Below are 15,137 nucleotides of genomic sequence, written 5' to 3' on the forward strand. Positions count from 1 at the left end.
GAACAATAACTGTGTACTGTAGTCTTCTTCATGGGTAAATAAGGCATCCCCCTGAAAATAAGCCCTAGAGCATATTTTGGCCTTCCAAAAAAAATAAGACAGTGTCTTATCATCGGGGAAACAGGGTAAGTACTATAAAGGGTCATTCACAGATCGGTGTTGCTAGAACATACATAGTACTGCACTGCACAGCAGCATACATGGCACATTTCATTGGTTTAAACCAGATGTCAAGCAGAATATTAAAAATTTAATAGCTAAATCCACTTGCATGTTATGGTTTGAAATCAAAGTCAGTATGAGCCAAATGAGGAGAAGACATGAGGAGCCTAGCAGAAAATGCAATGAGCTTAATGACATCAGTGCCCTTCCTGAACCACAATGCTACTATTACACCTGGAGAAAACACATACCTGGAAAATGCAATCCTCCAATTTCGGTTTTGCAGTGTAAAAAGGGGTTTTCATTGGAAAGTATTTACACTTACTAATGCTAGGGGTCATTTAGGTTAACCAGAAAATAAGAGTTGTTTCATTAAAAAGATATATCCCAGCCAAGTTATAATGAGCGGCCAGGCTGAGGCTGAATTTTTGTAGAAATATGTTACCAGCAGAATCTCTGATTGCTGACAGAAAGCATCAGCTCTAACAAGACTCCCTGACAAACTCCATCCTGTTGAACTCTTTCCTAATTCTGTAGTTTTCCATTGCTGAAAATATTATTATTACGAAATACATTGGCCAAAAACATAATTTATCTCTGTCTATACAAGCAAAAGATGTCATCTAAGTTAAATTCTATCATTCTCTATCTTACGTATCTTAAGTAAAATGTTTTTTTGTGTTTTCTGCATATCAGCAAAATTGGTTCTATCTCAAAATATTGAGACCAGACTGGATTCCATATTTGCTGAACAGCCCCATGTGGCTCAAAATGTTGTTATTGTAGTTGGATGATTGTTACTTTTAACTGCTACCATTTCCCTATTATAATATAAAAGCAGATTTTTAAAAAAAAAATGGACACACAAGGCCTTGGTGTGGATGACTTAATTTCACTGGAGGTATGAAAGCCACATTTAGACCATTGGGCTGTCATATAATACACAAGGCAGATTGGATTAAGCTGCATTATTCCATAACCCTGTTGTCCAGACACAACAATTTATACAATATCAGATGTTATACTTACCTTATTAGAGAGAAGTCCTACCATCATTTAAAATCAAAATAACAATTTGGTTACACATACAATTTAATTTTGTACTGCCCACTGAGTCTGGTTTATAACTCTGGCGCTTTATTATGCTGTAAGTGTACAATAATTTAGCATGTTTACTGCAGTGTTAATGACATACTATTTAGTTTAGTGTGGCAGGTGCACTTTAAAGAATGTCATTGTCTAACCAAGAGCAAAGATCTGCTTATTTACCTTGTTTATGGAGTCAGAAGAAAGACTTGTTTCCCTCCCTCCCACTTTTCCGTCAATTATCCACCTGTTACACGTCATGTGAGCCACAACTGAAAACTGACCTGGGAATCCGAGCCTAGGGAGCAGAAGGTGACTTGATACAGGTGTGCAGAGGGAGACAGCATATAAATAATGGTCTTTATATAAAGATCAGTATTGAGACTGTAGACTAGGGCAAGAGAAAGATCTATTTTATTCAAATACAGTAGTACTATCATTTGGAGTTATATTAAAGTTACAATATTGTAATACCCTATACCAGATTTTCTAACACAGGGGAACTCCCGAAATAACTTTCAGGTCATAAGGAACCCCTGTTATAATTACTATATCCACAACTCACAGTATATTAGCTTAGTGGTCAGTGGGAAAACATTCTCTTACATTGCTGGTCAATTGGAAGGATGTCCCTGTTACAGAGAGCTAAAAATAATTTGTATCAGTAATGGCATATGACTAGGGTATGGACATTAGATTGTGAACCCCTTTGAGGGACAGCTAGTGATATGACTATGGATTTTGTACAGCACTGCATAATATGTTGGCCCTATATAAACACTGTGTAATAATATTAATAATATTATTCGGTAAACTGACCTAAGAGGCACAAATTGCTCATAGCTTAAAGAACCCTTAGCAACCTTGGGAGAAGCCTTAGATGGGAAACAATACTATATATAATGTATGTTTCATATGTAAAGTGAAACATACATTATATATAGTATATATATCCAAGTATATTCTGCACATATTTTATAATCCATCAATTGAATAAGATGTTCAGATGTACTAACATTGCCTTATCACCTTCTCCACCAACCCAGATATTGGAGGGTGATACTGATGTCATCCCCCCACAAGCTCTGCAAAGTATCGATGAAGATTCACCACCTGAACAACTAATATATTCATTCCTTCCACCATCCAATGGAGAAGTAATTGTAAGAGGGTTCCCTGGGACACTTTCTAGCTTTTCACAGAAGGATCTGGAACAAGGGATGGTGCAATTCATGCAGAAAGGTGAGGAACAAGTGTTGATTGGGAATTGCATGCCTTACAAATCTTTACAGATTTTACCATTTGGTGCACACAAACTACTTAACACTGTAAAGGTACAATATATATATTTTTTGCTGTAACATAAATCTTGATCTTTGGTATAAATATTTATGCTATTGTAGTTGGTCATTGGTAGAATCATGTCTGGCAGCAATGATAACTCCAAGGGTCCAGGGGTAAGCCTTCAGCAACTTCACACTACTGGATTCTACATCCCACCCCCCGCTGCCCTCCTCTTGGAAAGTTGCACTAGCTGTGTCTGGTTAGATGTGGTCATTAGCGAATAGTCATTTTGAAGCTGCATCACAAATTCTCAACTGGATTAGGATCTGGTGTTTAACTGAGCATTCAAAAACATTCATGCTTTTTGTCTTAAGTATTTTGCTGAAAGGTGAAGCACTGCCTCAGTCTAAGGCAGGGGTAGGCAAACTCCGGCCTTTAGGCCAGATATGGCTTAGCCAGTAGTCGGTTCCAGTCTAATGGCCCCCTGGTCGATCCTGCCTAATCATGGCTGGCAGGGGTCGGCAAACTGCAGCTGCTGAGCCTCCTTGTTATGCCTCCCTTCCCTGTTTACCATGGCCGGTGTTAACACTTCCGCCGCCGGGGTAAGGGGACATTCCCTCTCCTCCGTATGCATTGCGGAGTAGAAGGATTTCCTTTCAGGGGCGTTCCCTCTCCTCCGTATGGATTGCGGAGTAGAGGGATTTCCTTTCAGGGATGTTCCCTCTCCTCCGGTATCAGTTCCTGGTGGGGGGCGCAGCCATCAGGGCGGGATTTGGGAGAGATACCGGCCTAGTGTGCCTTCTTGACCTCCTAAAATGGCCTAGTAGCCAAAAAAAAGTTTCCCCTGGTCTAAGGTCTCCTGTAGGCTGAAACTGGTTTGATTCTAGAACTGCCATGAAGTTCACATTGTCCACCCTACCATGATTATTGAGCAGTTCTCAGCCCCTGCCAACTAAAACTTCCCCACAACAAAATACTATCACCACCATGCATTACTTGAGGATGGTGTTCCCAGCATGATAAGTAGTGTTGGGTTTCTGCCATACCCAGCATTTTGTACTATGGACAAGAAGTTTAGTTGTGGTCTCATCAGACCTGAGACCTCTTTTGCTAGGTTTCTCATATCTTTAGGAAAATTCCGAACGAGATTTGTTGTGGGTTTTATTAAGATTAGATTCTTCTTGTTGCACAAAATATGTTTGTTGAATGCCTGGACTATAGTTCTCTCATTTTGGGTTTCTCAGCTGTAGACCCTAGCAAATTCCTTAATATTACCATTGGTTCAGTTAGTTGTTTCTCTGAATAGTTCCCTTCTTACACTGTCATAATATCTAGGGAGAGTTGTGGTGCTCCTAGAGATGTTATAAATTTAGGATATTTGGTACATTATATTTTAATATTTCTTATGGTTTTTATTATGTTGCTTGTATAGATTTGTTCTGTAAGACCGTCCATGTTTTTCATCTCATGTAAAATCCCAATTCAATAGAATTTTAAAACTCAAATACTACAAAATGTCTAGTTGGGATGAAGTGAACTTCTCTAAACTCTACTGGAGCAGAAATTACAAAGACTTATTGCATAAAGTCTTGTAAAGTGTTTCTCTAAATGTCAAGTGATCAGGAAAGTGTAAAAAGAAATATGGTTTAATGCTTCAACAGACAAGAGCAGATGGCAGGTAGAAATGATTGGCAAATAGTAAGAAACACTCTTATAACACTAGAAGTAATTTGGAGTTTTCGAAAATGTATATACTGAGTTTTATTTTCTAATGGACTTAAGAATCTTTAAACATAGAATGTATGAATATTCACTTCAATTACGCAATCATGCAAATTAAATACCGGGAATGCACATGATCAGAAAATGTAAGTTATTATTGGGACAATATTCTAACTCCTTTAGAAAATCAGCCTAGTTGTGTGTGGATGGCTGTAATTGAGCAGATTTGACTACATTGTGGGTGGAAGTTTGTAATTACAAGAAAAAAAACAGGAAAGTGACTAATGAATAGATAAAATTGTACTATCGTTATTAAGGTGAAATTTAATGCAGTCAATGGGCAGGGAGAAGCAAATGAGTTACCGAGATTAAAAAAAAAAAAACAGGAAAATACTTTTGGCATTAAGGAAGTAACTAATATTTTTCATTTTACACAGGAGATTTAGATGGTGGATTCTTCTTTAAGGTATCTGACGGAGAAAATGAATCCGAGCAACACTTTTTCCAAGTTCGAGCCATACCAATCTCAATCCATATGCAGGAAATGCAGAACCTCATAGTATGTCCTGGTAAGTTGTGATTTCATTCTCTATATCTGGAGACTTCATGACTTATGTCAGACAACATATGTTCTGAACATTCTCTCTTTTATTAGGATCACTGCAACAAATCTCCAGCCAGCACCTAAGTGCAGTGACCAATGATAACAAGAGCAAGCAGCCTGTTCTCATGTATCGAATTGAAGATGCTCCACAGATTGGCCATATCAGACATCAAAGAAATCTTGAAGGACGAGCAGTGACTAACTTCACTCAGTCAGATGTAAGTCTTTGGATGATCTCCTAAACTAATGTTCATTGATATATTTGTTTCTGTTTCCAAGATTTGCAGCATGTTTTCTTTTCTTTACAGGTTGATGAAGGTTTAATATATTACCAGCATGTGACCAGCCCATCTCCATTCTGGATTACTCGGGATTTCTTCTCATTCCATGTGCAGTCTCCACAAGCCATATCTCAGAAATATATCCTTAATGTGACAGTGACATTCCAGGGTCCATGTCCACAACTTCACACACGGCTTTGGAAAAACACAGGTAGGAAGTGCACGTTATAGGGCAAGCCTGTATCGCATATCCAGCAACATTTTCTTATGATCTATTAAAACTATGTTGGGCTGATTTATTAACTTCGGAGATAGTAATTGTTTAATGCAATAGTTATTTACACTGGTAGTTTTCAGTGAGATCATGGTGCTAACAACTAACATTGTATGAATTCTACTGCACAACTTACTATATACTGCACACTATAGCTTGGTTCACATATATTTTGCTGCAATATCTCCCTAATATGATGTAGTACACAAAAAGAAGTGCATGACTTTTTATTTTTCTAGTTTACAGTTGCAATGAACAGCAGTGAATTATTATGTAATATAATGCACATGTTCCAATTACAGATAGCAAAGTGTTTTACAGCGTCATTATCAATGAATGGCACTACAGCACACCAATGACTGCCACACACATTATCATACATATTGGTGACATGCACAGATACAAACTGTTATTGCCAAACTCTTCCCAAAAAGTCCAGCAGCCTGACTTCAATGTCGATCCATTGGTTGCAGTATTTCAGGGACCCAGACGAGTTTGCCGATTGGGAATTTTGACCCAGTAGCTGCATATTTTTCTAATTGTTAACGCTAAAGAAAACTTTGCAACTCTGGCAATGACAGTCTTTTTCCCTTAGGTATCCTTTAAACCCGAACTCCAAGCAGATAGTGTACCAGTGCCACATACACTGATCCAATTCACATAAGGGAGCTTATATGCTCACCAAAGGATTTGTATTTGTGTTCTTAGATGAACACAGCTCTGCCAGGGAAGAAGACATTTATTTGCTGCAGTTCAGGAACATCTACAGGTCTTGTAAATCTTCTGTCTTTAGACCTCCAACCTGTGATGAGAGTGAGAGGGGGAGGAGAGAGAGAGAGCACTAAAGGGGGAGGAGAGAGAAAGCGCAAAAGGGGGAGGAAAGAGAGCAAGAGTGATAATAACATTCAATCACTCTGCCCTCCCTTCAGGGTGTTCCTTGCATTGCAGCCTAAATTATTGGCCCCCTATGCAGCTTTTCCCTTCCTCCAGCCTAAGCTCTGCTGTACTTGGTCTGCAAGAAACTGATATCAAGTCAAATTTATGCAGTGCATACTTGCAGAACATAGGAGAACCTCCTGGAGACCCAAATTGAAATAAGACAAGAGGAGTACATAAAAAATAGTTTTAGTTCTAAAAAAAAAAAAAAAAACAATCACAGTGAAAGCACCTTTACGTTACCTATTCCTGGATATAATTTTTTTTCTTAAAGTGAAATTAAACTGCTAGATAAATAATTTCTTCTTGATAGAAGGTGCTTGACTTCCCTGACTTTGAGGCTATGCCCCTCCAATAGCTATTCCTTGTTCAGCATGCAGTGGTCATGAAAGACATTGTTTCTGGGAAATATGTAGCTGTGTGGATGGACATAACATGATGACCAGACATTAGGTAAATTATATAGTCGCTTTATAATAAAAAAATAATAACAAGCATGTTACCTAGTTTTAGGTAAGACTTTTTTTTTTAGAAATTTGAATTAGTCGTTATGTTCACTTTGGGTTTTTTAGACTAAAAGTGTATTTGCTTCTTGGCATGAATAGGCAGTGTGGTGCAACTTTTCTATTCCATATCACTGCACCTCACATAATCTCCTGCATTCAATGTAAACATGCCAGCAGGCACTCTATCCATACCCTATAAACACAAAATTAGTCGTCTTGTTTCCTTTAGGATTAAATTGCTATTTAGTGGTTCCAAAGGAATAACAACAGGCTGAGACATGGCACAATGACACGCTAATTTGTCAGAGAAAAAATATATACCCAATGGTCACTATAATAAAATGTGTGCAATTTCACAGTAATGGCTTTGGAATACTATAGAGCTTTATTTTGGATGGCCTGCAGACCCAGAGGCCGTTTTGTCTTTTATAATTGTCAAAGGTTTGATACATTGCAGCAATGTGTCAATAAAAATGTCTGTTTCATTTTATGACCCTGGAAAGAAAATACATAGAAAGGTTGGCCAAGCTGTTATAAACACTGAGGCAGTTTCAGATTCCAGTATGTTTGCAAGATTGGTGACAAAGCATTTTGCTAAAAAAGTAAAAGCCTACATTACATATTTTGTCAGTCTGTATCAGCTGCTATTGTAGTTAGACTGCACTCAAAACATAACCCCCAGAGCAGAAATATTATAGTAACCAATTATTCTAATATAAAGGAGTGTAATTAGCCTTTCTAAAGCTAGCAGTAATATGGTGTAACAGTAAATGTTGATTAGCAGTATAGACACAGTGATAAGGTTTACAGTACAATTTGGTATTTTTACCTGTTCTTAATATAGTAATCTAACTTAGGAAAAACCACATTGCAGGGCACTATATAACCAATGCTTCATCAGTCTCATATGTTGTGACAAAACAGCTGAACCGCACCATCATCCACAGTGGGAAACTTTGAAACCAGCACAAATACCTGTGCAGGTGTGAATAATAAGTCCCACCAGCTCTCCACATAATGGCAGAAAGGAAGACACGGAGCACACCATAATTTTGTATGCAGCTTAAAACTTTATTACTCCCAGGTAAACCAAGATGATCATTGAACAGGTACACTGAGATGCAATTCAACTAGGGAAGCTTAATCGAAGAAGGGGGGTAAATTACATGTGAATATGTCTGATCTGTGAATAATTTGGTTCACCCAGGACCAATAAAGTTTTGAGGTTGATTTATAGGGTGTGGCCATACCATTGGGGAATAAAAAATAAATAAATAAACCTGGGCACTTTTAGATGAGTGCATAAAACAACATGAGTGGAAATTACATTCAGTGAAAACCATCAATAGATAGAAAGAGACAGGCAGCTGATTGTTAAAAAAAGTTTTCCTAGTTAGTTGAGTTTGGTTCCACCGTCTGACATCTCAAGCCTTCCTACTGGTCAAGGTAGAATATTTACCATTAAGGTAAGCAAAAGGGAAGTAGGAACATAGAAGGTTGGCTATTTATATCTTGGAATTTATATCTATATCTTTTTTTTAGGCTGGGTCTACACGGACGTTATTAAAAACGTATGTACACATTCCTACAGTGTTTACATGCATTTTTATGCACTATTACTAGCCGCTTAAAGCTTTTCTTTAAATCACTGGAAAACATCTATGTCGCGTTTCTCCAGCTTTTTACCGCATTTACGTTTTAAGCACTTATAAATGGGGAAAAATGCGGCAAACCACCCTTATTGAAATCAATGGATGCTCTTACTCGTGTTTTCCAACGTTTACCCTGCATTTTAATTTTTAAAACGTTGAAAGGAGCGTTATCTATAACGCTCAAAAACATGACTCAAGGAAACAATGTATATTAGCCCATTGGAATGCATGGGATTTTCAAACATGGGTTTATAAAGACTCACGTTAAACGCTGGGGAAAACATCCGTGTAGACTAAGCCTTATTGTGATTTTTAATACAGGGAAACCTCTTTTTATGCTTTTCCAGATAAAGTTTGATTGCTCATGTTCACTTTAATTAGCTACTGTATAACTAAACTTCTGCATCTGTGTGTGTCTTGGTCTAAAAATATGCAAGTGTTAATACTGTTGCTTCTGTGGTTTAGTTAAAGTTTACAATGTTTCTTTACCAAGAATGTGTATACCACAAGCACAATGAACAGATTATTATACTGAGTAGGGGGCAGTATTCTTCACCATGGCTATAATGGACGATGATTTGTTCAGATAACAAATGTTAAATAGTAGCAGACCAACTACAGAAAATGTTTTCAAGATCTGACAGAATCATTATTGATCTAATTGGCCTAGAATTAAATATTCTGCAATGTGTAGTCACTTAAATTGTTAGCATTAGTAATGCTTACAAATATGTCAGATCAAAATAATCAAAATGCCAGGACCAACATGTTTTTTCCCCTTAGAACTACTTCTCTCTCCATACAAGTATAAGGGAATACAATAGCAGATCAAAGCAGAGCAACTGTGCATACAATGAATATTGTAAGGGTGTCTGCCTGATGGTGGAGGAAAGTGAATGTTCACTTATCTTATAGAATGAGATGAAGCTGCACTGACTTCAATCATCCATTTTTTATTTTCCTTCAGGCCGATTAGTTATGTTTAATAAAGCGATATGTTCACTTTGTTTTACCTCATCAACTAAAGTAATGTACAGTTTATATATTTATATATCACAGAAGAACCAAGTTATGTCTCCTTTATTTATTTATTTATTTTATTTCAATCATTAAGAATATGATCTAGATATTTCCATGACAACTTGTTTGTAAGTGATTTGCATGCCTATTAAAAGCTTTTGTAGGCTACATCAAAGCAATCAACATTGTATTTTTCACAAATGCCTCATCAGGTCATATCTGGGTGGAATACGTTTATTTTTAAATGTTTGCTTAAAAAGAAAGGTTTAATATGCTTTTTTCTGGTTTCTCTAGGTCTGGACATCGTACAAGGTGGTTCTTCCCCCATTACTTCTAACTCCCTTGATGCATCAAACCTTTTATCAAATCCAAGCTCCTCAAGACTTACTCATGATGTGGTTTTCTTTGTTACTGATTTACCTTCAGAAGGCTATCTTTCACTGGATGGTGCCATCCTTAGTCCACAGATGCCATATTTCTTACAGTCACATCTGGATAACGGAACCGTGTTGTACACCAACACCAAAGCAGGCAGTCTTCATGACAGTTTTCAGTTCAAGGCTCAACTACATACTAAATTCCAGTCTTACAATGAACTGAATCAGAAGGAAATTAATTGGACAGTTATTGAGTCATTTAACATAACATTTACTAGTCCACCTGTGGTTCCTGATATTATGCTTCCACCAAAATCCAAATTATACCTAGCAGTGGGCTCTAATGTATCTCTCACTCCAGATTACATATCTGTAGATAATGCCTTGGTTTCTTCCGATAAGGTCATTTACTCTATAGTGGAAGCCCCCTTAGGTGTATCAATTGCAACAGGTGGGAACCAGTATATACCATTGTCAAAATTCACACAAGATGACCTTGCCAGTTTATCACTTATTCTTTCTGCTAACCTCACTGCAGTTTCAGGGGAAATCATATTTAATATTTCCACTGGACAACAAACTCTTTTAGAAAAACTACCTGTAAAGGTACTCCCAGTACATAAGGCTAATCTTGAAGTTAAACAGGGGTCTGGCATGGCCACCATTACAAAGACACAAATGCAACCAACACTGGGAAGAACTACAAACACATTTATCTTTAAAATCACAAAGAAACCAAGTTATGGTGACATAGTAGTTGGCCAAGTACCTGTTACAGAATTTAATGAGCACCAGGTAAACAAAAATGAAGTATCCTATACCTTTACCAGTTTCTTATCCACCCAGGATCAGTTTGAATACCTTGCCATCTCTGATCAAGGTGAAGAAGCCGTTGGAAATATAAAAATAGAGGTTTCCCCAATGGTGAAGATAGGAAACAAGCAACAATGGCCACGAGGGTGTACCATTAGACTGGGGCAAGATGTTGTTGATGCAAGTGAACTGGGGACACTCACAAAAAGTATTCCTCAATTTAAAGTTGTCCATCATCCAAGGGAAGGGAAGGTGGTAAGACTTCCCGAAGGTGGCAGAGGAGACGCATCCAGCACTGATGTATTTTCACAGCAAGAACTAGAAAGCGGATTGATAGGAGTTGAGTTAAGAGAAGATGAGGAGGATGGTACAGGCATAAAAGGGGATAGAATTCATTTGGTACTTAGTGCTAGTCAAGTACCTTCAGCAAATGCCACTATAAGGTTTAGCACTGTGCCTTACAACTCTTCCCACTCTTACAGTGTTACCCTGCTTACAAAACCGGAACAGTTAGAGACTACTACAAAATTAGTAGCATTCACAACAACCTTGGCATTCACAACAACCTTGGCATCAACAAGTATTTTCACCACAAATAGGCAGACTTCGGAAGTTGGGTCAACCATTCTTCAAGAACCCATGACCAGTGAATCAACCACACAGTTACAAACAACAGCAACATCTGGTTCTACTACTGGTTTAACTACAACCAAAAGTTTAGATGAAGCTGCAACCTCTGCAGTTACAACAGTCATGGTACCCACCACACAACCAGAAAGTTCTCAGAACAGTACTGATACCGTGACACAAGACTTTTGGGTGCCAGACCCAACTATAGGCACTACCTATGATGTGCTCTTTAATGTAACAAGTGAGAATGCAACCACAACACCAAGCCCAGCTGAGGAGGGTACATTGCTTGGATTTATGAATACCCATATGTATAGTATCATATTACCTATTTGTTTAGTATTACTTCTTATTTTACTTGGACTTCTTATTTTAGCCTATTTTATTCGGAAAAAAAAAATGGGAAAACACCATGTCCAAAAAGCTGCCACTTCTGCAGCCAAGACCGAGAATGGAGCTGCAGATCGGCAAACATTTCGTCCTACTGAGCCAGAAAGGGGTATCCCCCTTTGTGATGTTGGAGGGCACAGGGGCAATGGAGCTGGTGGAAATGGACAGCCAGGCAGTCAATACTGGGTGTGACAACTTAAGGAACAGTTTCCTTGGTTGGCATTAAACATGGGAAGTTTCCGCCAAACAGCACTTATTTCCCATGCTTGGCACTTTTCTATTTTTTAAAGAAGCAGTGCAATTTGGGACTATTCTAATAAGTATGCAAGATAAAGACATCTTTGCCTTTTACAATATGGTCAAGCTGTACTGGACGCAGCAACATTCTATAGATATTATTCCAGAAGCTGAAATACGTAGAACGTTGATGGCTTCCTGGCACCTGGACAAGGAAAAGTGTGCATGGTTCAACAGTGCTGTATCCTACAACGGGTATGTGTGAAATACTGGAGGCACATTGAACAGTAAATATCATTGGGATCCCTGTATGTTATATAGGACACTCTGGTTGATCAGCCTCTGCAACAAAAACTCTTCAAGCTTATAAAATGGGAAGGTTTCATTCAACAGACCAATCCTAGCTACAAGTTAGAATTCTAATTTTATTTAAACTGCACAAAACTGCTTGTTAAATATTTTGTGCCAAGCTTGAAGCTGCAAATCACTGTTTTCTTGCCATTCTGCTATTGCCAATGTTCTGTGTAAGTGGAAAGTCATTTTCCCATCTATGCTGCCTATATACAAGTTTAAATTCACAGTTCATAGGTGTACTTTTTTTTCTTGCTTCAACTTTTGCAATATAGATAAAAAAGGCCTTCCAAGTTGAAACAGGGCACTTGACACAAAGAAGAGCTTTAAAATCAGTTAGTATGAACTGAACAGCTGTTCATTTAAAGAATAAAAAGGTACAAACCCACATTTTTCTGGCTGATTCAGAGAGTTAAATTCCTAAGTATTTACTGAATAAAAAGATCCATGATATCATGAGAGAAATATTCAGAAAATCAGTCTAATGCAAACTGCAGCTCAAGATTGGTAACTTCCAAATGCTGCAACCTGAAAACCGAACCAATAATATTCCATTCACCTGCCATGTTAATATCTCATTTCCCCAGATGCCAGTTGTGCATGCCTTTGAGCATATTCTCAGGTATAAAATATAATTTTAAATAAAGATAGGACCATAATTAACTAAACCAATATGCAAAGAAGTAAATAGAAATATGGAAAGCTAAACTACCTCAGCATAAATACTGCTAACCCCCAGCTGGAGGGATAAATAGAATTTAATGTGGTATGCTCTGTTGATTAATAATCCGATACTATAATGAATCAGACTGCACTACAGAAGGAAATCACATTAAATGGCTTCTTCCTACAGCTGAAGATTTTTGTTTGTGAAGTTGCTTTTGAAGATAGGTGCAAGATATCATGAAGCCTTCCTCATATCTTTTCTAACGTACTGCTTTCTGTTCTGTTGCGTTTTAAGTCACAGACAGTATGGATGGCAGTGAGTAGGAAACAATTGGCAGCAAGGGGAAGGATTTTGGGTGAACGCCCAGACAATGAAAACTTTATCTTACACCCATTTCTAGAGGTAGCTTACTGAAAATGCAAATAGATCTGCAATGGTTATAGTAAACTCAAATACACGGCTTTCAGTATAAAAATCTGATAACTGTGTGACTACATGGTGGTGAGCAGAACTACCGTAAGCAGGTTTTTTTTTAGATGCCCCTTCATTGCTTAACCTGCAGCTTAAGGCCCATGTTGTTATGCCAGCATCTCTTGTTAGGGTCAGGAATTTTGTGGTAGCGTTAGTTGCATATGCTGCCACCAGTACAGGAATGTCATTTATTTCTCATCTCAATGTCTGTCCATCTGCTCATGATTGTATTGTACACATATACAGCAAAACTTTTCTGCATCTGCGTAAGCCTTTTTTTTTAATGAAAATATTGTGATGCAATTATTGCACCTTGTCTGTTGTAATTAATAAAGTATTTTGTTTTTCACGCTGTGGATCACATATTACATACTTATAAGCTAAAGCAATTGTTTACATATCAATCACTGTGAGAGATTGAGTGAGACAGAGTAATTTGTTTGACAATACTGAGAGATTACCTCATTACTGTGCCTTTTCTCACTTCACTGTCCAATCACAGTCTGGGGTGGTGGGTACAGGATAACCTGGATACAGAAAGGAGCGTGTTGAATCATTTTGCCCATCAGACTGAAAGTGAATGACATAAAAGGTAATGCAGGGGAAATATCTGGATTGAATGTAAACTTTGACACAAAAGCTGCTTTTATTATATGATTTTTTAAAGGGAAATTTTAGTTTACCTATGGTCATAATTTAATATAGCCAAAGCTTGTATCACAGTTTGAAAAAGGTCATACCATGCTCACTTGTTTTCCAGCCAAGTACAGCTTTCAAATAGCAATAATGTCATTCTGGATACCCTATTAGGCCCAACTCTGTCAACCAATGTCTGTGTGCTGATCTCACTACATGCTCCTTAGAAATACAAGTCACAGAAATTCAGAGGTATACCTGTATTGACAGGTCTGCTGGGCTTTACTATCACATTAGGAATGCTGCAGAGCCCTAGCCTGCCATACTGGTGTTTTGGATGCAACAAACCCCAGTATTCCCCACTTGGAATTTGCACTTGGAGCTACAAATCTATGGTGTGCGGCATGTCTTTTCTGTGTACAGCTACCACTACCATGGTCTCTATGAAGATATGAGATCAAGCTTGTCTCACCAGATTATCTTAAAGCTAAACTCGGAGCAGAAAATACAAAAGCAAGAATTGAATTGTTTAATAATGTTAAAATGCATTTGTTAATTAACTATTTTAGGTATATCTTCTTTCTTGCAATGTCATGCAAAGCAATATTCAAGTTGTGAAAGGAAAAGTGATCATTAAGAGTCTATCCAGTGTGGTGAATACACATGTGCTGACAAACTGGTGGTAAACTTTCTGGGGCCTCCTCCCCAGGTTTAAATGTTCTAGCATTTCAAAAGTACCCCTTGTAACCCCCCCCCCCCCCCCACCCCCAATACGTAGGGCAGTAGTAGTACCATACAATCAAAATGCCAGCAATACTGCCTATTAACATGTCGATGACAGTAAAGTAAGAGCTTTTGTTTGAAACTGCTTAGTTTACTTAATCATTTTTCCCACCGCTTCTCTTCAGCTGCATCTCTTGGTAGTTCTCTTCATTGGCTTTCATTTCACCTTCAAGAATCAAAATCAAGCTCCTGTGCTTTGCCTTCAAATCCCTCCAAAGTTCTTGTCCCACTTACTTTTCCGACCTGGTAACAAAA

The 15,137-nt window shown here is 37.9% G+C and overlaps 1 protein-coding gene across 1 annotated transcript in view; it reads left to right on the top strand.

The window, feature by feature from the left end:
* CSPG4 (chondroitin sulfate proteoglycan 4) overlaps window positions 1–14,737 on the top strand; it is a 61,924-nt gene extending 47,187 nt beyond the window's left edge. Inside the window, exons 6-10 of the mRNA XM_072402157.1 lie at window positions 2,295–2,490; window positions 4,692–4,823; window positions 4,910–5,076; window positions 5,167–5,350; window positions 9,822–14,737. Of these exons, the coding sequence (XP_072258258.1) occupies window positions 2,295–2,490; window positions 4,692–4,823; window positions 4,910–5,076; window positions 5,167–5,350; window positions 9,822–11,929 (2,787 nt within the window). The 3' untranslated portion in view covers window positions 11,930–14,737. The remainder of the gene's footprint in view (window positions 1–2,294; window positions 2,491–4,691; window positions 4,824–4,909; window positions 5,077–5,166; window positions 5,351–9,821) is intronic.
* The last annotated feature ends 400 nt before the right edge of the window (window positions 14,738–15,137 follow it).

The sequence above is a fragment of the Pyxicephalus adspersus genome, chromosome 2, assembly GCF_032062135.1.
Source record: "Pyxicephalus adspersus chromosome 2, UCB_Pads_2.0, whole genome shotgun sequence".
NCBI lineage: Eukaryota > Metazoa > Chordata > Amphibia > Anura > Pyxicephalidae > Pyxicephalus > Pyxicephalus adspersus.